The 23,954-nt window shown below is 38.3% G+C and overlaps 1 protein-coding gene across 2 annotated transcripts in view; it reads left to right on the plus strand.

Annotated features, from left to right (window-relative positions):
- SLC25A26 (solute carrier family 25 member 26) overlaps positions 1-23,954 on the plus strand; it is a 122,567-nt gene that overhangs the window by 12,922 nt on the left and 85,691 nt on the right. Inside the window, exons 2-5 of one of the 2 annotated variants that reach the window (XM_059161458.1) lie at positions 616-772; positions 4,901-5,010; positions 21,101-21,205; positions 22,341-22,388. In XM_059161458.1, the coding sequence (XP_059017441.1) occupies positions 616-772; positions 4,901-5,010; positions 21,101-21,205; positions 22,341-22,388 (420 nt within the window). The remainder of the gene's footprint in view (positions 1-615; positions 773-4,900; positions 5,011-21,100; positions 21,206-22,340; positions 22,389-23,954) is intronic. The other variant, XM_059161459.1, reaches the window with a different exon arrangement.

Here is a 23,954-nt window from a genome sequence, read left to right on the forward strand (position 1 = left end):
CAAGAACAAGTACCCATTTCAAAATAGAAGTCTCTCCCCAGATGGTCTGACTTCAGTTTTACTACTCATTTGGTAAAAAGACAAAAACACATTTCGTCTGATATGGAAAGATCAGCAAGATAAATTAAGTGATAAAAGCAGGGAGCAGCACAGTGCATATTGTATATACATTTTTTTCCAAAAAGGGAAATAAAGTACGTTTTCATATTTGCTTGTATATGCCTAGAGTAACTTCAGAAGGATATAGTAAGCAGCCAGCAGAAAGCAGTTACCTGAGTTGTTAGACTACGGAAAGAGACTCTTAACTTTTCTGAGGTTGCTTGTTGACTTTTGAACCATGCGGAGGCATTAAAAATGAATTTAAGAATACATTTTTAAAATAAAAATTAATTTAAAAAGTTACAATTTAAGAATATAGCACAACTGTAGTTATTTCCCTATGGAAAATCCATAAATTTAGGTAGAAGTTCCTTTGACTATGCCAAATAAGCTGTGGACTGATAGGTATGAGAAATATGTTTAAAGATTACTTTTTTCTTATCCCTACTCCCATATGGCAGAGAGCTTATTTGATTCTAACCTTCTTTCCTTCTTCTTTTGTTTTTTTTTTTAAAGGCTGGCGGGGTAGCAGGTGTCGCTGTTGACTTGATATTATTTCCTCTGGATACCATTAAAACCAGGCTTCAGAGTCCACAAGGATTTAATAAGGCTGGTGGTTTTCATGGAATCTATGCTGGCGTTCCTTCTGCTGCTATTGGATCCTTTCCTAATGGTAAAAATTATATTGATATTCTCACTGCTAGGAAACCAAGATAATGAGATTTACTTTCAGGATGCTATGTGATGTTACCCCGTGTGAAATTGCTCATGTGTTGTGCTTATCTCTTGAATTTGTTTTCAATTCATTAACCCACTGCTTTGAATCAGCTATAGTGCTAGAGATCCCATTCCACTGTATTTGTAATAGAATATAAGCAATCTTTCTAAAATGGTTTTTCTTGTTAAAATTCCCAGTTAGAATCTTGAAAATGTTACTCTAATATTGCTTGTCATACCTCGGAGCCATGGTTGTCACCCTTGCCCGCCCATGGAATCTCTTGGGAAGCTTTAAAAAATACTGATGCCCATGTCACCTCTGTAAGTTTAATTGGTCTGGGCTTTGCCTGGGTATCAGGGGGTTTAGTTGCTTCCTAGGTGATTCCACCGTGAGGCTGAGTTTAATAACTACTGCCTTGGAGATTCTTTGGGAGCACATGAACCTGAGAGGCCTTAAACCTTTTCTGTCTTAACTAAATTGCTCTTAGATGATACAGCCAACTCCCACTATCCTCCTCCTGTATACTCTCCTTTGAATGTCTTGTTTTGTTGTAGGTTTGGAGTCACATTATGTGATTTATGGTCCTCTTACTTTGTAATCAGTATAATTTTTTTTTTTTAAGATTTTTAAAATTTATTTGACAGACAGAGATCACAAGTAGGCAGAGAGGCAGGCAGAGAGAGAGGGGGAAGCAGGCTCCTTGCTGAGCAGAGAGCCTGATGTGCAGCTCAATCCCAGGACCCTGGGATCATGACCTGAGTCAAAGGCAGAAGCTTAACCCACTGAGCCACCCAGGCACCCAGTATAATTGTTTTTTTAAATCTACTTTTCAGTGTACTTTTTCAGATACTTATTTTGTTTACTGACGCTTTCAGTGGCACTCACTAGCAAAGCAAGTGAACAAAACAGTGACACACACACACACACACACACACACTCAATTATAGACTAATCTCTGCTCTAGGAGATTCTTAAACTCGAGCTTTTCTCAGGATAATTCATGAGGAATTCTTTCATGTTCACCTGACATTTAGGTGTTCATCTGTGTTCACCTGGAGCATAATATTCACATAAAGATAGATAGTGCAGTGAGAAAATAGTGTTTTGGTCCTTTGGTCTCTCTCTTCTTCTCCCTCTTCCAGCAGCCCTTAGAACAGCAAACTGTCTTTGAGGTTACCCTTCAATTTTCATTTGTCTTACTATAGTAAGGAGTTGACTGTAGGGAAGCTATTCTGGAGCACCTGCTCCCTGTCACATGTAGTTCTCTATGTGGGAGAGATGTAGCCTTTCCTAAATTTGACCACAGTGCCATCACCTGAGAGGTTAAGAAAGTACCGATGCCTGTGTCCCACTTTCAAAGATGTGATTTCCCTGATCTGAAGTGTGGCCTGGGCATTGGATTTAAAAAAATCAAACAAACAAACAAAAAAACCCTCTTATGGTATTTCCTTTATCGTTCTAATAATTCTCTTTCTCTTACAAATTGCAGAGAGGAATTCGTGTTGGTAGATGGTAGTATTAGCAATAGTCCGTGGAGTACATGGGGCTGTCAGGCTCACAGGACTGTTATAGATTCTTGCCCATAGGACTTCACGTACATGTGGTTTTCAACTTTTGCATGTGTGAGAAAATGTTTTTCTTGCTCTACTTAACTCTGTTTTTGTGCCATCCATAGAACATCAGTGGATGGGTGGTGCTGGGTAGTTCGTCGAAGTGCCTGTGTTGAAGAAATGGCCTTTTTATTTTTCTGTAAATTTTTGGTGAATGTTAAGTTTACTCTGTGGCCCCCCCTTTTTTTTTCTTTTACTGTTCGTTAAGGCTCTAGTCTGCCTACAATACACTAGTGTAACATTCAGTGGCTGTAGACTTTTCTTAGACCATATGGTGGTCCCCCCTTATCTGTGGTTTTGCTTGTGGTGGTTCAGTTACCCATGGTGAGTCATGCTCCAGAAGCAGATGATCCTACTTCTGATGCATCATCAGGAGGTCAGTAGTAGCCTAATGCCACATCACAGGTCTACCTCGTTCATCTTACTGTATCTCACCATGCAGGCATTTTATCATCTCCCACCATCACAAGAAAAAGGGTGAGTACAGTATAGGTATATTTGAGAGAGAATGACCGCATTCACCTAACTTTTATTACAGTGCATTGTTCTGTTTCGTTAATATCTTACTGTGGCTAATTGATAAATTAAACTGTAGCACGGATATGTATGTATAGGGAAAAATGCAGGATATGCAGGGTTTGGTACTGTGCATCATTTCAGTAATGTACTGGGGCTCTTGAAAAAATACCTGGGGATAAGGGGGGACTGCAGTATTCTGCACGGGTGAAGAGTTGGGGGAGAAGGGATTGAGGGTTGAAAGAGGAAACAGCAGACCCTATTCAGAATCTTTACTTTTATTTGAAGGAAGTGTAGAAAAACTAGGTTTTTGTTTTTAAAGAGCTAGAAGAGGGGTTTCTAGGTGGCTCAGTCAGTTAAGTGTCTGTCTTCAGCTCAGATCATGATCCCAGGGTCCTGGGATCGAGCTCCACATCGGGTTCTCTGCTCAATGGGGAGCCTACTTCTCTCCCTCTGCCTGCAGCTCCACCTTCTTGTGCTCACTCACTCCTGCCATCTCTCTCTTTGTCAAATAAATAAATAAAATCTGAAAAAAAAAAAAAAAAAAAAAGAGAAGAGACTGTAGATATCAGCCCAATTCCTTTTCTTTATTGTAACTTGTCCAGAGCCTCACTTGGAACCTTGTGACATCATTTCCAATTAGTGGTGTTTTCTTGGTTGTCACCTTGGAGAATTTTGGGATTTACATTTCTTTTCTTTTCTTTTTTTTTTTTAAAGTAGGCTCCACACCCAGTGTGGAGCCCGAAGTAAGGCTTGAACTCTTGACCTTGAGATCATGACCTGAGCTGAGATCAAGAGTTGGATGCACCCAGGTGCCTCTGGGATTTACATTTCTAAAAGATTTTGTCTATCACAAATTTGCAATATAGTTTAAACAGGTTGAGGTGATTAACCAGGAAAACCAAGAAACTGGTAGCACTATCTTCCTTCCCTGGGGATGGGGTGAGAGGGTGGAATGTGTAGCAGGTGGAACTTACTGCTTAACTGAATTTGGTTATTTGGTGTACATTTGGTGAGTGTGCAGAAGTAGGGAAAGCCTTACTGAGAACCACTGTGGGAATAGGGATCTGTGTTAATTATGTAAAACTGTTTGTATTGGTCATTACTCCTTCAGTTACAAGAGTCCTCATTTGGCCCGGTGTTTTTATTTGTTAGCAGCCTGAGGAGAGTTTAAAAGCTCGTTGACTTTAACTGTTGAAAACTAATTTTATTATGAAGCTCTTTTTTTGAGTTTTAGACTTTAATGTGATTTTTTCCAAATGTCCTTCAAAAGATGAATTTGTCATTCATTTATCTTTCATGCCTTATCTTTTATGGAAGTGATAACATCTTTTGATTAACAGCACATGGCAGGTTTTAAAAGCCCTTTTGTGCTGTTAAGATTAGTTCATGGTGATAGGGGTAGCTTTTTTGAGATTTTGATTTCCAGTTGTAATTAAATAGTTGGTTATTTCCTTGATGTAAAGGTGACATGATATGGTAAAAAGTGGCCATAGCTATTTTGAGTAAATAGCAATAAAACATTATCAAATAGATGTTTTAGTTAAAGTATATGTTTTCAGTCTTAACCTGTCTATAAATCAGCATAGTGGCTTGTTTTATTGTATGTAAAGATAGTTAGGATCACAGAAATTTGTTATCTTATTCTAGAGTAATTACTAAAAAATGTCAAGTGACTTATTAATACAAAATGGTGAATGTAAGCTTAGCTGTTAGGCTCCCTCAGGGCTGGGATCATGTCTTCGGCATTTTTAGTAAGTCCAGGTTTGGGCATATAACATGGACACTGTAAATTCTACAAGAGTGGGGTGGGGGGAAGAGTATGTGTTTCAACTATTATCTTTTCTCTTACCTCATAATTTAATAATTCGAGTTGTAATTGTTTTTGAGAAACATTTCTAAACAGTTTGAATATATATTTAAACTTTGTGAAAGACTGGTTTGTTTTAAATTTCAGCTGCTGCTTTTTTTATCACCTATGAATATGTGAAATGGTTTTTGCACACTGATTCGTCTTCATATTTAATGCCTGTGAAGCATATGTTGGCTGCCTCTGCTGGAGAAGTGGTAAGTAACAAGTCATGCATATAAAATACTTAAGGAGTGCAAATCATGCCTATATCTCTGGTACAGATGATACTTTATTTCATTTTTAAAAGATAGTTCTTTTAAGTTATGGAAGTCATAAACCCCAATAAATGTAAGTGGATTAAACATGATTGTTAAATGATAGAGTCTAGATAGGATGAAAGAAAAATCCAGCAATGTGCTATTTTCAAGAGACATACTTAAAACATTATTTTACAGAAAGAATAAAATTATGGAGATGGAAGTAGATATCCATGCACGTTGCGGTGGCTTTGTATTGTGTCAGCGTAACTGAGCTGGAACTCCATTTCCTAGGACTCCCTTTCCAGGATGGTTCCCGGTTGTGCAGGCTACAAGAGAAACCAGCACAACATTTGTAAGGTGGAAGCGAAGCAGTAGCTGGCTTGATGCTTACAGGTTTGGTGTTGGAGTCAGGCACTGGTGCAGTTGATACACCTGGTCTACAGCCTCTCCAGTTCCTACTGGATCATGTCTTTCAGCTTTTCTGAATTCTTGGTTAGATATGTGGGCTCTGCAGTAAAGAATGCTAGCTTATACTACGTGTAACCACATTATTGAGGTTGATGAGAAACAGATGGACCAGTTTGTCCTTGCACTTCCCCATTTCATATCATTTCATCCTTGTCCATTGCCTGCCCTCTGATTTCTGTCCTAACCCTAGAGGCAGGATCAACTGTTCTACCAAACTTGCTTAATTAGCTCCCATAATTACTGTTCACATCTATAGTAACTCTTTATTCTTATCTCTTATAGTGAGTGGTTCCACTTGTCTGATAAACCCAAACTGATAGAGAAATACGAACCAAAAAGAGCTTATAGGGTTATGTCAGTATCAGACAAAAAATACACTGAAAGGCAAAAAACAAAGAGAGTGTTGTAAAGTGATACAAGGAACAGTGCTTTGGGGACATGTAATAAACCTGAACCTGGACTAAATGATAGCGCCTCAAATTTTAAAGGAGAGATTGCTGGAAGTACAAAGAGAAATGAATAGAAATGTAATTTTTTAAATTTTAATTTTTCTTTCCTCATGATAAGCATATCCTTTAATCCCCATCGCCTATCGTTCCACTCACCAAAGCTATAATCTTTGTTGGAGATACTAACTTATATCTTAACACATATCCTAAGACCAAGCAGGCAGAAACATTTATTGAGACCATAGAAGATGTGAACAAGAAAATGACAAGATTGGGGTATTGAATATATATGGAGCTCTGCTCCTAACAGCTAAAGATTATTCATTTTTTTCTGGTATACCTGGCTCATTAATAAAAACGTATGAACCAGTAGTACAACAAAGTGAATTTCAACTTAGTGTTGTGTAGAGATGATGTCGCACAGATCATTTGGTGTCTGATTATGATGGAGGAAAATTGGAAAGCAGTGATGAGACAGTCCATCTCTCAGTTCTCTTCTGTTGCTTTCCATGTCTGTCCTTATGCTGGTACCAAAGTCTTGATTATTGCAGCTTTGTGATAAGTTTTGAAATCAGTAAGTGCGAGTCTTCCAGCTTTGTTCTTTTCTGTCAAGATTGTTTTGCCTCTTCTGGGTCTCTTGAATTTTCTTGTGAATTTTGGAATCAGTTTGTCAACTTATGTAAAAAAGGCAACTTAGATTTTGATATGGATCGCATTTAATCTGCAAATCAATTAGGGGACTCTTGCTATCTTAAAAATACTGAATTTTCTGATCTATAAATTTATGATTTTATGTTTATTTAGTATTATTGAATTTTTTCACCAGTGTTTTGTAGTTTCAGAGTATAAGTTTTACACTTGTCTTGCTAATTATTTCTTATTTTTCTTTTTGATGATGTTCTTAATTAAATTTTTTAAAATTTCATTTTCAGTTAGTTCATTGCTACTTATAGAAATAAATTCATTTTCTTATATTGATCTTGTATCCTGCAACTTTGCAGAACTCATTAATCAATTCTAAAGCTGTTTGGTGGATTCTTTAGGATTCTCTACACATGAGATCATATCCTCTGCAAATAGAAGTAGTTATACTTCTTTCTTTTCATTCTCTATGCCTTCTATTTCATTTTTCTTGCCTGATTGATGTGGCTAAAAGCTCTAGTACAGTGTAGAATAGGAGTGGTGGTAGTGTGCATCCTTACCTTTTTTCTGATCTCAGGGAGAAGGCATTTAGTATTCCACTATTAAGTATAATGTTAGCTGTGAGGTTTACATAGATGTTCTTTATCAAATTGAGGAAGTTGCCTTCTTTTCGTAGCTTGTTGGGTGAATTTTTTTTTTTTTATAAAAACACTGTGAAGGTTGAATTTTGTTCATGTTTGTGTTCATCTATTGAGATAATTCTAAGACTAGTTTTTTATTTTGATAATATGGTGTATTACATTAATTGATTTTCAAATATTAAACCACTTATATGTTACTGGGATAAATCTCACTTGATCATGGTATATAACACTTTTTACTTAGTGCTAGGTTTTGTTTACTAGTATTTTATTGAGGACTTATAATTTATTCGTAAGAGATGTAAGTCTATAGTTAATTTTTTTTGTGTCTTGCTGGTTTTGGTATCAAGGTTAAATTGGTTTCATAGTAGGAGTTGGGAAGTGTTAAGACATTTTAAAGGAAAGTTATTTTAAAGAAATGTAGTTAGATTAATTATATCATTATAGTCGATGAAAGCATATCAGATTATTTCTGGGAAATCCAGGAGAAAAGGAATTATGGTGGAAATATTCAAAAAGCAGTGTCACTCTCTATGAAAATATGAATCATGAGAGATTATGGACTCTGAAAAACAATCTGAGGGGTTTGAAGTGGCGGGGGAGTTGGAGGTTGGGGTACCAGGTGGTAGGTATTATAGAGGGCACGGATTGCATGGAGCACTGGGTGTGGTGAAAAAATAATACTGTTTTTCTGAAAATAAATAAATTAATTTATAAAAAAAATACTGTTATGCTGAAAATAAAAAATAAATTAAAAAAAAAAGGTGATTGTTTTTCAGAGTCCATAGTCTCTCTGAAAAACAATCTGAGAGGTTTGAAGTGGCGGGGGAGTTGGAGGTTGGGGTACCAGGTGGTGGGTATTATAGAGGGCACGAATTCCATGGAGCACTGGGTGTGGTGAAAAAATATGAATTGGTGAGGTTATGATTGATAAAAGACAAAAGATGATCTCTGTTCTTCTTTGGCATTTTTGTAAATTAAAAATTTATTTTTTGTATCTGGAATATATAAAACCCTCTGCTTTTCCATTATTGTAAAATAAATTTCTTTTTTAAAGAATTTTAATTCTAGTATAGTTAACATACAGTGTCATATTAGTTTCAGGTGTATAATACAGTGATTTGACAATTCTATACATTACTCAATGTTCATTGTGATAAGTGTACTCTTAATTCCCATCACCTATTTTACCCATTCCCCCATCCACCTCCCCTCTGGTAACCATCCATTTTCTCTCTACAGTTAAGAGTCTGTTTCTTGGTTTGTCTCTCTCTTTTCTTACTTTGTTTCTTAAATTCCACATAGACAGGAAATCATACACTCTTTAGATCCATCCAGGTTGTTGGAAATGGCAAGATTCCACTGTACAATGAATTCTTAATCTAAGAAATCTGTTGTAGGGTTCCTTGAAGAGTGTTGAAATTAGCCTAAGAGACATTAAATTCACTAAAGTGGTTTTTTATAAAACTTCCTTTGACATTGTTTTAAAAAGGATTTTTCAGAACCCAAGTTAACTCTGGATATATATATATATTTTTTATTGCCTTCATGATTTACTAAAGTTAAAAAAGTGATGGGACTAACAGTGTATTAATTTTTGAGTGGCAATTGGTAATTCCTTCATGAGCTATGGACCCCTCTTGGAGTCTAAAGAAACCTATATGGCTCTCTCTCCAGGAAACTGAACGCATGGGCATTTTGCATAGAATTTCTGGACATTTTTATTCTCTCTACTCTTATGCAAAGTAAGAACTTCTGTGCTTGAATTGCACTGGAAAATTAGCTTAAACTGCAATTTAAAATCAGTTTATACTTAATTTAAAAACAATCCTTTAACCTATTAGCTTAGGTTTAGATTTTTTTGTGTGTGGTTATGTTTTGGCTTTAGAACCTCATTATGTGCAGTACTTTTTGGATATATATATATATATATATATATATACTTGGCCTCTTACTTCATTTCACATAGGGCCATCTTGCCTGAAAGCTGATTTACCTTGAAGGACAGGCTTTCTTCACTTTGAAAACTTTGTCTCTTAGACTTAAGAAGAATATAAAAAGTGGGCACCTGGGTGGCTCAGTGGGTTAAAACCTCTGCCTTCAGCTCAGGTCGTGATCCCAGGGTCTTGGGATCGAGCCCCACATCAGGGTCTCTGCTCAGCAGGAGGCCTGCTTCCTCCTCTCTCTCTCTCTGCCTACTTGTGATCTCTATCTGTCGAATAAATAAATAAATAAAATCTTAAAAAAAAAGAATATAAAAAGTGATATGTAATTGGGGTAAATAATGATTATTAGATTAATTATGTAATGATACATATTTTCATATCTAGAGCATACTGTCTATTCTAATACTATCTGTAACTGACATTTAAAAATTGTTGTATCGTGTGTGTGAACTCTTGGGTGCAGGAGGTGGTGTAGGTGGATGTGAGCTAGGAAACAAGTGTCTGTAACACCGGAGGTAAACAGTTCTGGGACAGTCATATTTTTATTATGTCTCTTAGGATCTCTATGGTCCCTTAGGTGATGAGGTCTAATATCCCTTAGGTGATGAGGTGATGAGGCCTTTTTATATTTCCTGTGATGCTTGGAGAATTTTCAAAAGAGAAGTGATCAGTAGTGGATATATAGAATGACTTCATAGGAGAAACATATCTTGATGTTGAGATTTGTTTGAATTTAAATTTAGTTACAGGGTCATGTGTTGAAAAGATTTTTAGAGTTCTTGTGGAAATGTTGATTCTGATGCTCCAGTTATCTTACTGTACTTCTTTGTTTCTTTCTTTCTTTTCTTTTTTAAAAGATTTTATTTATTTGAGAACAAGTGAGAGTATAGCCCAGGGCAGGCAGAAGGAGAGGGAGAAGCAGACTCCCTACTGAGCAGGGAGCCTGAAGCAGGGCTTGATCCCCCGAACCTGGGAGCATGGCCTCAGCTGAAGGCAGATGCTTAACCGACTGAACCATCCAGGCGATCCTATCTTTGCACTTTCTTCAAAAATAACTTCCAAACCATTCAGTATCTATAATTCTCTGTTTTCTTAATAAATGCTTGAGAAATGTATATACTGCCCTCTGATTTTAGTGACTTGTTTCAGTTTCATGGAGCATAAACTTTTGGTTTCAGATTCATACAGGTGTTGCTAAAAATAAGAGAAAGAAATGGATGAATTGTTTTAAAAATTTTTTAAAGATTTTATTTATTTGTTCGAAAGAGAGAGAGCAGGAGAGGGGAGAAGTTAGAGGGAGAAGCAGACTCCCTGCTGAGCAGGGAGCCTGATGCGGGATTTGATACTCGGACTCCAGGATCATGAACTGAGCTGAATGTAGTTGCTTAACCAACTGAACCACCCAGGCGCCCCAGAAATGGGTGAGTTTAGGAGAAACAAATTTTCATGGGTAGAATAAAAAGGAGTGGAAAACAGAAACATTCATTGCTGTCAGTGGTTGGAAAGGTATAGAGACATAGAGAAAATAGGTAGTTTGGTTGGGTGGTTGTTCTGTAACATTTACTTTGATAGAAGATTGTTGCACTGCAAATAGATTCCTTAGAACCAACACATTTTGTTGGTATCTACTGTGTCCACAATGACTTTGTTTTAGCAACCCTTAAGTATATGAGAGAAACAAAAGCACACTACACTAGCAACTGTTCTCTATAGCAGCACCTTGATTAAAACTTAATGATGAATCAATAAAGCTATAATTACAACCCTCTACCTTATGTTTGTAATTTGGAATACAGTGAAATCGATCACATAAGATTTAATACATAACAACAGTAAGAGAGGCGTTCTGTGCCATTTTTATGAGGAAGTTTGCTGTACCAAATCTCTAAATCCCTACCTCAATTATTTCACAGCTCAGCTTTCATCAGACACAGGAGACGCCCTGCGAGAAGTAGAATCTGTAATTAGATCAGGAGGGTTGGGGGCAGGTTTACTCTAATGCAGCGGATGTTATAACATGACAGCAATAGTGATTTTTTTTTTTAAGTCTTTAAGATTTGATTTTTCCCAGGTCTTATCCTACCTTTTGCCTAAGTTCATGTTGTTTGCAGAAATAAAAGAATATTGAAATTTCTTTGCAGCCGAATGCAGCCAGTCTGAATTTAATGTGTGCCTGGGTGACCTGTGTAGATGTCCTGATACACACAAATGCTGGTTGATTATCCTTTCTGGCGGCATTCTCATTTGCAACTGAGAAAGCTAGTAAATAAATTGTTATCATGTTTTGTAGATGCTTTGCCAATAGCCTCTGCCAGTAACTCTCCAAGTGTAATCCAGAGAGCACCTAGGTTAGACTCCGTGGCCTGGGCAGTAAGTTACAAATGATGATTTTTGGAGACGGCACCAGGAATCCTGCATTTTAAACAAGATTCCTAGGTGGTTTTGGCGCTCAGTGATATTTAAGCACCACGGATTTAGAGTTATCAAACATTTAAGTATATATGTATCCCACTACTACATATCGTGACTGGGTTGGTTCAGCAGGCCCACGCTCAGGAATCTCTTAGCTCCTGGGCGTAGTGGCATGAGGAGCTCCAGCCACATGCTGCTCAGAAGTGCAGTTCCTTGTGTCTTCCTCTGAATTAGATCCGTGCGGAGCTCCTGAAAGGCCTAGTTTAGTAACTGGCAGCACACTCGGACATATTGATTTGGATTTTGAGAATAAATTGAGGGTTGCACCCAGGCCTGACATTTTCTTGGGGGCCCATGCCATCCAAGACCCTTGAAAGCGAAGGCAGTTGATGTTTAGCTTATCTACCATCTGACAAGGTCATTGGACCTCCCGTGTGCTGTAGTCCATTCAGGGCTCATTGGTTATCAGTGTATGGATTAAGCACATCATTAGCACCTCTTCCCCCCCTCCCCAATCCCCCCAACTTACACATTGAATTGGCTACTTGGGAGTTCATTCCTTGATGGTCAGGAGTGCTTGTGAGCAATAAAGCATAGTGCATATGTTAGTTACCATTGGGTTTCTCCAGGTGGGGATTTAAGCCATTTTTGATTGTGTTGTTAATATGTTTTAAAATGTATTTATAGGGACACCCCCTCTGGCTCAGTTGGTGAACTGAGTTGGTGCAACTCTTGATCTCAGGGATGTGAGTTCAGGCCCATACTAGCTGTAGAGATTTCTTTAAAAAAAAAAAAAAAAAAAATTAAGAGGTGCCTGGGTGTTTCAGTCGGTTAAGCATCTGATTCTTGGTTTTGGCTCAGGCCATGATCTCAGGGTCATTAAATGTAGTCCTACGTCAGGCTCCTTGCTCAGCGGGGAATTTGCTTGAGAGTCTCTCCCTCTGCCCCATCCCCTTCTTGCACACACTGTCTCTCAGATAAATAAAATTTTAAAATGTGTGCAGTTGCATGACCTGTCCACGGAGATAGGGTGAGTAGAAGAGAGGACAGCTGCCCTGGAAGTGAAGGATGCTTCTTCACTGAGGAGGAAGCCTGCAGTGGTGCTGCAGTTGGAGTTGCTTATGTATGTAAAGGTGAAGGAGGCAGAAATGTACAGGTATCGCTAGGAGACTTGCTTTACAATTACAAGCTGAGACCACACTATCAGCTAGTTAACCATGTGCAAAACACGCACTTCTGATGTATTTAAGCACACGCATCATGGGGTTATGCTAAGGCAGCCTTTTGCCCTGCTCTGTTTATTTCTTAGTGTTTCTAGGAACGTTTTTTCCCTTTCTTTCTCTTTTTTTTTGTTCCTTAAAAGATTTTATTTTTTAAAGTAATCTCTGCACCCAACGTGGGGCTTGAATTCACAACCCTGGGGTTGAATTCACAACCCTAGGAGTCGTGTGTCTACCACCTGAGCCAGTCAGGCTCCCCTGGAACCTTTTTTTTTTCCTTTTCTTTTTTTGCTTCAGGCCCTAAAGTCTCTGAGGCACACAGACATTTTAACAGCTTCCTAAGAACAATAAACTGTAAGAACTACAAACAAAAAATTATCTCAAGAATCTAAAAAGTAAGTCACTTTTCACTGTCCTCCTTTAAAGCCTGTCCCTTTCCTGTCTGTTCCTCACTTGGACCTCTTTGATTCCTGTTATGTAGGCCGGTTTCCTTCAGCTCCCCTGTTTCCCCTGCCATGCCTGTTGCCCTTAATTAGAAGTGTGGATTTACAGAAAAAGTCCTTATTGTGCTCTAGGCATTGAGGATAAAACGACAAGATGTGATACTGCCTTTGAGAGGCCAGCCGTCTGCAGGTGGAGAAGGATGGGCAAGGTGTACGTACACTCAGGGGTTCCAGGTATTTTAAGAAAAGTGAGTACAAGGTACAATGAGAACCCGAGAAGAGAGGGAATGGTTGGTTTTGTCTGGATGGGTGTTGATTCAGGAAAGGCCTAAAAGAACAGCTAATCCTCAAGCTGCCTTTTAGGGTATGATTGTTAGGTGGGTGGGTGCAGGGAGGGGTACTCAGGGGGTACTGAGAAGTCCTTATGAGACACTTTCAAGTTCTAAATGGAGTGCGGGTGTGACTGCGCCGTCATGAAGTGAGGAGGGCGTGGGGGCTGGATGGCCTGGGCTGCTGTGGAAGGAGTTTGGCCATTACCCTTTGAAGGGCTGTGTAAAAGGGCCACATTGGTTGGGACTTTAAGGACCTCTCCTAGTAACTGTGTGGAGGTGGACGTGGTGTTGGAATGGAGGGGAGGAAACTACTACAGAAGCCCTAGGAGAGAGCAAGAGATGAGCAGAGCCTCAACTAAGACATGGTGTACACAGAGAGAAGGTGAATTTGAGGGCTAAAAGGTAGAATGGGCATAAAGCTGGCAATTCGTTCAAAAGCCCTTCCAAAAGCATTCCTCTAGTGCATATTTCTTCATGGATGCCTTCGTTACTATGTTCTCTGTGTGTGTGTGTGTGTGTGGTACACATGCTTAAACTCTCAGAGGGATCCATGTGAGCTAAGTCCGCTAGCTTTCCAGCTGTCCCAGCCATCTGAGCCTGAGGAATGTGCAGAGCGGGGAAGAAGAATGGGAAGGAAGGCAGGGCTTGGAAGTCAGTCCAGGCACGGCATGACCCATGTCTGATGATGACCCTGCTTAAAGGAGAAGCATGAATGTATACAGAAATTTTTTAGGGAGGCTTTTATAAAGAAGAGTCTGTACTGCCATCCCTCCAGTGTTTTTTTTTTTTTTTTTTAAATTTACATATTTTTAAAGAGAGAAAGAGTGTAAGTGGTGGTGGTGGGGCATACAAAGGGACAGGGAAAGAGAGAATCTCAAGCAGACTCCCAGCAGAGCTTGATGTGATGCTCCATTCCCAAAACCTCGAGATCTTGATATGAACTGAAAACAAGAGTTGGCGGCTTACCTGACTGCCACCCAGGTACCCCCATTGCCCCAATTTCTTGATGACCTCCTTTTTAAACACTTCAGATTGTTTCCTGTTTTATAGGTTTTCTTTCCCTGGTTTGCTATGCAGCTTTGGTTCAGATGGTATTGATTGGTAATCTAGGAGAGTTTATTTCATTGACTGTCTTGTTTAGTTAGTGGTCAAGAGGGAAGGGAGGCTCTGTGTTGGCTTTTTATTTAAGAGCAGTATCAATTTTGGGAACACAATTAAATTAAGCTCAGTTTTATAGAAATAGTGAACAAGATTTTCATGTAAGATGATGAAGTTGAAATCGTTTCAAGCCACAGGAGTGTTATTCGGTCAGTTATTGCCATCACATTGTAAATGGAAAAACCAAATACTTCTCTTCAAGGGACCAAACTAGTGAAGATATGATTAGCCACTTCTGCGCAAGCCTGCACTTTGTCAGTGACAAACCTTTACTTTCTCAGTTGTTGTTTTGTTAAGATTAGGGTTCTTGGTGACATAAGGAATTATGTGCCACTATTACAAAATGGCTCTGCTTTGTAATTGTGTACTCTTCAATATTTGAATGTGTTTTCTGTGTCTATCACTGGAAATTGGGTACATTTATTATATAACTAGAGAATATATTGAGGACTTCTGTAAGGAGGCAGTATATGGCTCATAGGTGTCAAGTAATACAGATCAGGGTCGAAACTCTGATTTGTCACATAGCCTATTTACTGTGTGTCAGTAGGTCATTTCCTTAACCTCACTGAACTGCTCTTTTCCTTATCTTAAAAAAAAAATGGCTAATACTACCCCACGCACAGTTCTTCTAAGAATGAAGTGACACATCACTTACAAAGTACGCGGCCTAGCATCTGATCTGTAAAGTGTCCAGTAAACGTTGGTTCCAGTCCATGCCAAGGAAAGTACAATATTTGGCACAGTTGGAAAGTTTTATAGTTTTGGGAGGAAATCAGTTCAGAAGATGAAGAAATTAAAATACAAAGAATTTCAGTGACTCATTGAAGGTTTCCCAGTTGCTGTGGACAGTAAAACATCACTGTAGAATGAGGAATTAGAGAGCTGCTTCTCTGTGTACTTCCAGGAGCACCTTCATCTTTTACTTTCAATGGAGTGTTTTTAAAATAGCAGAAGTGGTGCAAAACTAGAGACGAGATGTGTATTACTCGGGTAATATTGTGAACTCTGATCACTATAGGGTTTTTCTTCTATTTTTAAAAGTTTTTTTTTTTTTTTTTTTTTAAAGATTTTTATTTATTTATTTGACACAGATCACAAGTAGGCAGAGAGGCAGGCAGGGTGGGGGGTGGGAAGCAGGCTCCCTGCAGAGTAGAGAGCCCAATGCGGGGCTTGATTCCAGGACCCTGTGACCATGACCAGAGCTGAAGGCAGAGGCTTTAACCCACTGAGCCACCCAGGTGCCCCTATTTTTAAAAGATTTTTTAAAGTAATCTTTACACCCAACACATGGCTCAAACTGATACCCCCAAGATCAAGAGTTGTCTGCTGCACGGACCGAGCTAGCCAGCTGCCCCATTGTGAGTTTCTTAAAATAAGAAAAGGTCAGAGTTCTAAGGTGTGCCATTGATTACTGTGGTAGACAAAATAATGGTCCCCTAAATATGTCCTAGACCCTAAAACCTGTGAACATGCTACCTAAGCATGGTGAGAAGAACTTCACAGATCAGATAAAGTTTAGGATCTTGGGTTGGGAAGATCTTCCTGGATTATCTAGGTGAGCCCAATGTAATTATAAATGTCCTTATAAGAGGAATGCCGAAAGTGTCGGGGAGAGAGGTTTTAAGATACTGTACTCCGTCCTGAAAAGGGAGAAAGGGACACAAACCACAGAATGCAGGTAGCCCCTAAAAACGAGGAAATAGATGCTCCTTTGGAGCCTCCAGAAAGGACAGCACCTGGCTGGCGGTTGAATTTTAGCTCAGTAAGACCTGTTTTGGAATTCTGACCTCCACAACTCTAAGAGTAAATTTGTGTTATTTTAAGTTTCTGAATGTGTGGTAATTCGTCAGAACAGCAATAGGAAACTAATACTATTAGCATTAAATGCCAGTTTCCTCCACTGTGAGATTTTATGTGGGTCACAGTCTGTGCATCTGTCTGTGAGGCCTTTGTCACCTCCTGTGAAATCATGGCTAATTTTTGTTATGGAAAGGAACAAAATTGAAAAAGCCATTTCAGGCTTAAGTCTTGTGTAAAATTGTATGAACAGCCTTCAGAAACAAAACCTCAAAAGATGATGTCATTATTTTTGTTGAGAAAACTATTAACTTTCTGTCCAGAATGGAGATAATCAAGGACAGTAGTTTTATCAGACAAGAGAAGACTAATAGCTACAAAAATTAAATTTTTTTTTCCTAATGCCTACTGACTATTTATGTAAGTGGAAAGAGTCTTATAAGTAAGAAAGGTATGATGAACTTATTATGTTCCCCTATCCATGGATAAAATTTAAACCCTAAAGATGGTAAATTAGGAGTTAGAAATTGCTGTTAGGGTATTTTATCACCTGCTGTGATTCCATTTGTAACCAGGAGATGGCAGAATTGACACACAGATGAACTGTTCAGTTACGGGGTTTTGGTTTTAAATGATGGAATAGATATACTATATATATTAATTTGGAAACCTGCTTCCCACGGTTTTGAGAATTACACAAAGAATGTGCAATAAAAAATAAGTAAGTAAATTATGCACTTGAAAAATTTTCAGGGTGTCATGAGGTTTCTCTCCCTCATATTAATTTGCCACACTGGAGTTTACTCTGCGAAGTCAAAAGCAGCTTTTGCTTTGTGATTAAATTTTGGCTGTATTCACCTTATTTAGGTTTCTCTGTTGCACTTACTATAGATTTGCATGTCAGAACTTGAAGAATTTGCCAATACTAAGCTTTTCAACTTTAAGTTTATTAGGTATATATAAATATGATAGCTCTTTGATGAGAAATAATTCTGGAGATGATAATCAAAAGATATGGCTTTCACCCTTGCCTCCTAACCCAAGTAGTACTCTGATCTTCAATAACTTCTATCTCAGACTGGTATGTATTTAAACAGGCTGACAATTGGCTTCTAATTATCAGAGGCGTATTAATAGACTGTTGACTAGATTTCCCGAGAAAAATAAGAATCAGGTCAGTTATTGTGAGCTGTGCTGGCATATTTGGGGAAAGGATATAATGTTAATGGAAAGCACTATCGGTGATGCCCAGTGACCTTGAAGAGCATTTCAAGAGTGAGAGGACAGGGGTGCCTGGGTGGCTCAATTGGTTAAGCATCTGCCTTCAGCTCACGTCATGATCTCAGGGTCCCAGGATTGAGCCCCATGTTGGGTTCCCTGCTCAGTGGGGTGTCTGCTTCTCCCATGCTATGTGTGTGTTTCCTCCCTCGAATGAATAAATAAAATCTTTAAGAAGTCAGAAGTGATAGTGTGACAAGCTGGCAGTAAGCTGTGTGGCATGGAAAGTGGCTATGGCAGTGAAAGGTCCAGAGACTGAGCAGCATCTCTCTCTCTTTCTCCTCTGCTGTCATTTCCAATGGGAAGCTGAAGTTCATAGTAGTTTTTCTCCTTTTCACACACTTAGTCTTATGACCGATAGTTCTGGATCTTGGTGTTTAATAAATACTAAAAGGAGACATTCAGCTCTCCATTACAAAAATAAATGAATAAACATGTCAGGTAAGTTTTTATTTATATCAGGGAAAGAAAAATCTTGATAGCAGCTTCATTCTGATTTTTAATCTAATTATCATGTTTTTGGTATGTTTAATTCTAATGAAGCCAGTATTGCATTTTAATGTTGATAAAAGATGGGAACATGTATTTTCTTTATGTAAAACCTTAGTCATTTTGTCTATGGATAGAACTTTGACATACAAAAGACTCTTGGGTTTAATGAAAATGCCACCATTCCTGTGTCATGGATTCAGTATTGAACCCTAGATTTGTGAGGAAAGAATGCTCTGAAGAATGGATTTACTGAGAGACCCGCAGATGGCATTATTTCCTTTCCTGGAATCATAGTCCCGTAACATGTTTTTGTTCTTGTGCAGTGAAATACCCTATTGTGGCTCACATTCAAATCCAAGAAAGATCAGAGTTAATAGAAAACCAAATCGAAGGCAGCAGAGTTACTGGAGGAAGTAGAGAGTGGCCTCTGTTCTCTCGAAATCACCATGCTGCGCAAGTCGGGAGACCGTGCTGGCTGCTTTGTACCTCTTCAGTTAGCGAGATTGCTTTTCATCCCAGAACCTTTGCGAAGTCTTTGTTTTGCTTCTTTTTTTTTTTTTTTTTTTTTTTTTTTTTTTTTTTTTTTTTTTTTTTTTTTTAAAGATTTTATTTATTTATTTGACAGAGAGAAATCACAAGTAGATGGAGAGGCAGGCAGAGAGAGAGAGAGAAGCAGGCTCCCTGCTGAGCAGAGAGCCCGATGCGGGACTCGATCCCAGGACCCTGAGATCATGACCTGAGCCGAAGGCAGTGGCTTAACCCACTGAGCCACCCAGGCGCCCCTTTGTTTTGCTTCTGTATTTTTAAGAGATAAAACCATAATGTAAGAACATGAGGGGTTATGAAGCATGAAGTTCCATAAATATTTATGCCAAGCTACACGAGTAGACATTTCCTATTTTCTTGACATATTGGAGTCATTCTTCACTCTTGACCTCTTGAATTGAAAAATACAAGGAGTTAGTGAACCTTTTTCTTTCTTTTACTCTTTCCTTTTTTATTTATTTTCATTTCTTTAATGAATGTTAGATGTTGGGAGCTATCCTTTTAGATTCATGTAAGTTTTAATAAACTTTATTTTCTGTCCTGGTTTATAAGTATGGATTTAAAAGTTTATACACTTACAAGAGTAACATGATTTATACCCAGTTTCAGGCCTTAGTGGTAAGGTGTATAGTGTGTGTGTGTGTGTGTGTGTGTTCGCACGCACATGCACATGCAGTTATCTCTAAATTAAAAATAAATATTTGTCAAGACTATTAAGTAGAATTGTATTGAAAAGCACATTTTATTTTATGATTTTGGAAGATTTTTTTTATTAGAGAAAACATGATTTGGAGGAGGGTCAGAGGAAGAGGGAGAAGTGGGGAGCTCCGTTTGGGGCTCCATCCCAGGGCCCCGAGATCATGACCTGAGCTTCATGAAGGTAGATGCTCAACTGACTGAGCCACCCAGGCACACCCACCAAAATATTTTAAATTAGCCCTTTCATTTTATTTTCTCCCTCAGTTAAGATCTTTGGTCCAGGGGTGCCTGGGTGGCTCAGTGGGTTAAAGCCTCTGCCTTCGGTTCAGTCATGATCCCAGGGTCCTGGGATTGAGCCCCAACATCGGGCTCTCTGCTCAGCAGGGAGCCTGCTTCCTCCTCTCTGCCTGCTTCTGTGCCTACTTGTGATCTCTGTCAAATAAATAAATAAAATCTTAAAAAAAAAAAGATCTTTGATCCAGAGTAGATATATTTACCTTTTGATATTATGTTAAAGAAAGTTACCAAGTTGTAATACCTATTGGTTTTAGAGAATTTAGAAATGCCGGGAGGCGGAAAAGTTGGAGAAATGTTACCTGTAATCTCAGTTTGTTTTTTCAAGTCTATGTAACTATATATGTAGGTAATCTAATGTTCAGTACAAAGATAAAAATATTTTTAAAATTCTGGAGGAGAGCTTGTGCGGCTCAGTTGGTTAAACAGTAGACTCTTGATTTCAGCTCAGGTCATTCTTTCAGCTTGGGTCATGTGGGATTGAGCCCTGTGTCGGGCTTTGCGTTCAGCACAAAATCTTCTTGGGATTCTCTCTCTCCCTCTGCCACTCCCAACACCCCCCCAAGTAAATCAATGAACCTTTAAAAAAAAAAATAGTAGAATATTGGCTGATGATCAGTCAGGTGTTGAGTATGGACCAGCCAGGATTCTAGTCAGTTGGAATTCTAGAGCAGGGCCCAGGAGCACCTGGAGTTTCTCCTCAGTTGTTGTGTGCAGTAGTCAGTGGGGTGGCAGGTGAGGGTCAGGTTGCTGAGGTGGGGAGCTAGTTGAGGTTGGGGTGGGTGGGGAGATGGAAGATGAGATGTACCCAGCTGATGAGCAGCTTTGCCCCTATTGATGTGTGCCTTACTGACAATAGAGCAAAAGCCCTTTTGGCTTATTCTTTCAGTTTTCATGTGAGCCTATTTTCATGTGAGTACTTGATGCTGTTCTAGGCATTGGGGGTTCAGAGCACGTAAATGTGTTTCTTGCCCTTGAGGGGGTTATAGAGAGATGGGCTTGAAACAACATGGCAGGAGGTGTGAGGATTGATATAGAACAAGGGAGGGGAGGTTCTGGGCTGACAAAATAATGCATGTCCATTAAGGGTCTAAGGTTTTTAGGCTGAAAAAATACCCTTGACATCTTGCACTGAACCTGTACATTATCCCCTTTTAACCCTAGTTTTTAAAATTTTCATAGAAATTTCTTCTTTTTTAGGATGTAATTAAATTATGTATTTTAGGTTGCCTGCCTGATACGAGTTCCTTCTGAAGTTGTTAAGCAGAGGGCACAGGTATCTGCTTCTTCAAGAACGTTTCACATTTTCTCTAACATCTTATATACAGAGGTGAGATGTGTTTTTAAACTTTTTTCCTTTTTGAGAAAGATTTTATAGTAGCTATTAGGAACATTGTGATTTTTATCCCAGGAGTCTTAGAAGAGACCATAAAGCTAAATTTAATGCTGGATCACAGTATTTTTTTATGCTAAGATTCTCTTTGCCTTTTCTTTGTTTTCAAATTTTAATTTTAAATTTCCCCCCAAATTTCTGAATAACACATACCAAGTATCACTACTGTGTATGTGTCCTACATTGTAATTGTCCTGTAGTAGTTTCAGAATCAGACATGAAATCGTAAAAATGTGAAGTGAATAAAGATATATTAAAATGTTACTACAGAACTTGAGGACCCATGGAAGAGAAGTGTAGTAATGGACATAGGGACTAGCATCATAAAGTTTATATTAAAGTTATTTTTTTCCTTGTTAATGTTACATTATGGGTTAGAAGTCAGTCTTGCTGGCCCTGTCGGAAGGGACCATTGAGCTGCTTTTCTTGTAATTTTTACAGAAGCCTTTTTAAAAAAACAAACAAATAGTACTCAGTCACATGGAAATTTTCATTGAGTCTAGGTTTTAGAAAAGTTATTCTTCTTAATGGTCCCTTTGTCACTTTGGTGAGGAGGTACTGAGTATTTAATCATCATAGGATCATGAAATCAGTCCAGTCGAGTCGAGGGACCCTGTTGTGAATCATGTGGACAGTTAAGTAAGTCATGGTTTGTCCAGAGATATTTATCACTGTGGAGGGATTATTAGTGAATTTCTGATGTCTTCTGATTGAAACTATGAAATATAATTATGTTTTTATGTGAAGGGATGATTGGCATTATGTATGCCTTTGCTTTTGGAAATGTATTTATTTAAAACATCTCAGTATTATTTTTCAAGCAGAAATGTTGAAAACAACTGAGGTAGTACATTTGATTATTTTAGAGATATTCCTATTTTAAAGGGAGCTGACCTGAGCCTTGTATGCTTTAATTTATAATCGTTAACCTCTTACAGAACTGTGGTCATTGTGAATGTTTTAAAACTCTGACTTCAGAGAAGTTACAAAGGTAAAATTCTGACTAGAGAATGTCATTCAGAACTCTCTGCTGCTCTAGCTTTCTGAGCTGTTGGCCTTTTGTTTGTTTCAGGGCGTCCAAGGATTATATCGAGGCTACAAAAGCACAGTTTTAAGAGAGGTAACTCACTCAGTTTTCAGTATTGAAGTGCAAAAGAATGACATATTTTGTTGAATAAATTTATTCAGAGAAACTGCTTTAAAAAATTAAGAGAAATTATGATCACTTTTTGAAATACTGTTTAGTTTTATCCTGGTTCTTAGATCTAACGAATGGGCAGAATGGGTTTGCTGAAAGAGCAGTCTCCCCTGTCCGAATGGCACCCAGCCTGTGGCATGGTTGTTGCTGGGGTGGCCTAATGTCTGCTTTGGCTGAAATAGTAAGAAACAACTGCTAAGGGTAAGATACCAAGTTAGTCACCAGAATACACTGAATTAACGAACACTTAGTGATGAAAAGAAGCGCTTGAGGAGACAAGTCTGTGTCGTGTGGTCAACTCTTGTCTTCCCGATAACAAGGCGTGATGAGCTGGGGCATTCCGTTGGGACTGGGTGCTGGCTCTGCGGGTGGCTCGCCGCTCTATGTGTGCCCAGCAGCCACCTCATTTCTTGTGATTACTAGGAAAGTCCGGGATTCAGGATATTTCTTCTGCTGTTAGTGGAAAAATCAAAGTGATACCAGGATCTTCCTATAGGATCTTCCTATAGGAAGTACGTCTTAATTTTTGCCTCACATAGAGGACAATATTTTGAAGTTTAAAAGTTGGTTTATGCAAGATTTATGACAGTCTTTGTCTGGTTTGGGATATAATTTTTTTTTTTAAGAGTTTAAATCCTAGGATTTTTTTTCAGCTTTATTGAGATATAATTGACAACTAAACTTGTAAGGTATTTAAAGTGTACAATGTGATTTGATTTGATACACACACACACATACACACACACACACATATATCTAATGAATGGGTAGAATGGGTTTATATGTGTGTGTGTGTGTGTGTATGTGTCTTTATGTATATGTTGTGAAAAGGATTAGGACTTAATTTCCTATTAAAGAAAATACAAAGGGGAATCTGCATACCCTTGCTCTGTATTCTTTTTTCTACTTGGATTCCTGGGTGCTAAAATATTTGCATTTATAAAAATGTTTTTAATTTAAATAAATATTGCTGTAATTAGCAGAACACTGAAATTGTCTGAAATCCCTAATTTTATTCCCAGGTAGTTCTTGTGTGTTTGTTTTTTTACTATAGATGGCAATCTTTTTTGTGAAATACCAGCACTGTTACATGTCATTTAAAGTTTTGATTTCCACAAGGTAACAGCCTTTAGTGTAGGCTGGTGTGGTTGATGTGGATCTTAGAAAAACTTCCTTTGAAGGAAAACTGAATGTTTCAAAATTAGTTTATTTGTGTGATGGTGACTTCTGTCTCTCAAAAATATCACCCACACTGTATCTTCATTCTGTAGTTATTTTCTGACTCACTAAACGTGTGATTTACTCAGATTTCACTGGGGAACAGCAAACCAGAGGGGCACTGAACCTTTTTTATTTTTCTGAGAGATGCTGAATAAATGAATATATTTACATGCCAGGCAATACTGGTTTTGCATACAAACAGATAAAACACATGGTTACAACTGCATTCTGGTCTTTTAAAAATTTGTTTTGACATATGTCATACTA

Source organism: Mustela lutreola, chromosome 2 (genome assembly GCF_030435805.1).
Source record: "Mustela lutreola isolate mMusLut2 chromosome 2, mMusLut2.pri, whole genome shotgun sequence".
Classification (NCBI taxonomy): Eukaryota; Metazoa; Chordata; class Mammalia; order Carnivora; family Mustelidae; genus Mustela; species Mustela lutreola.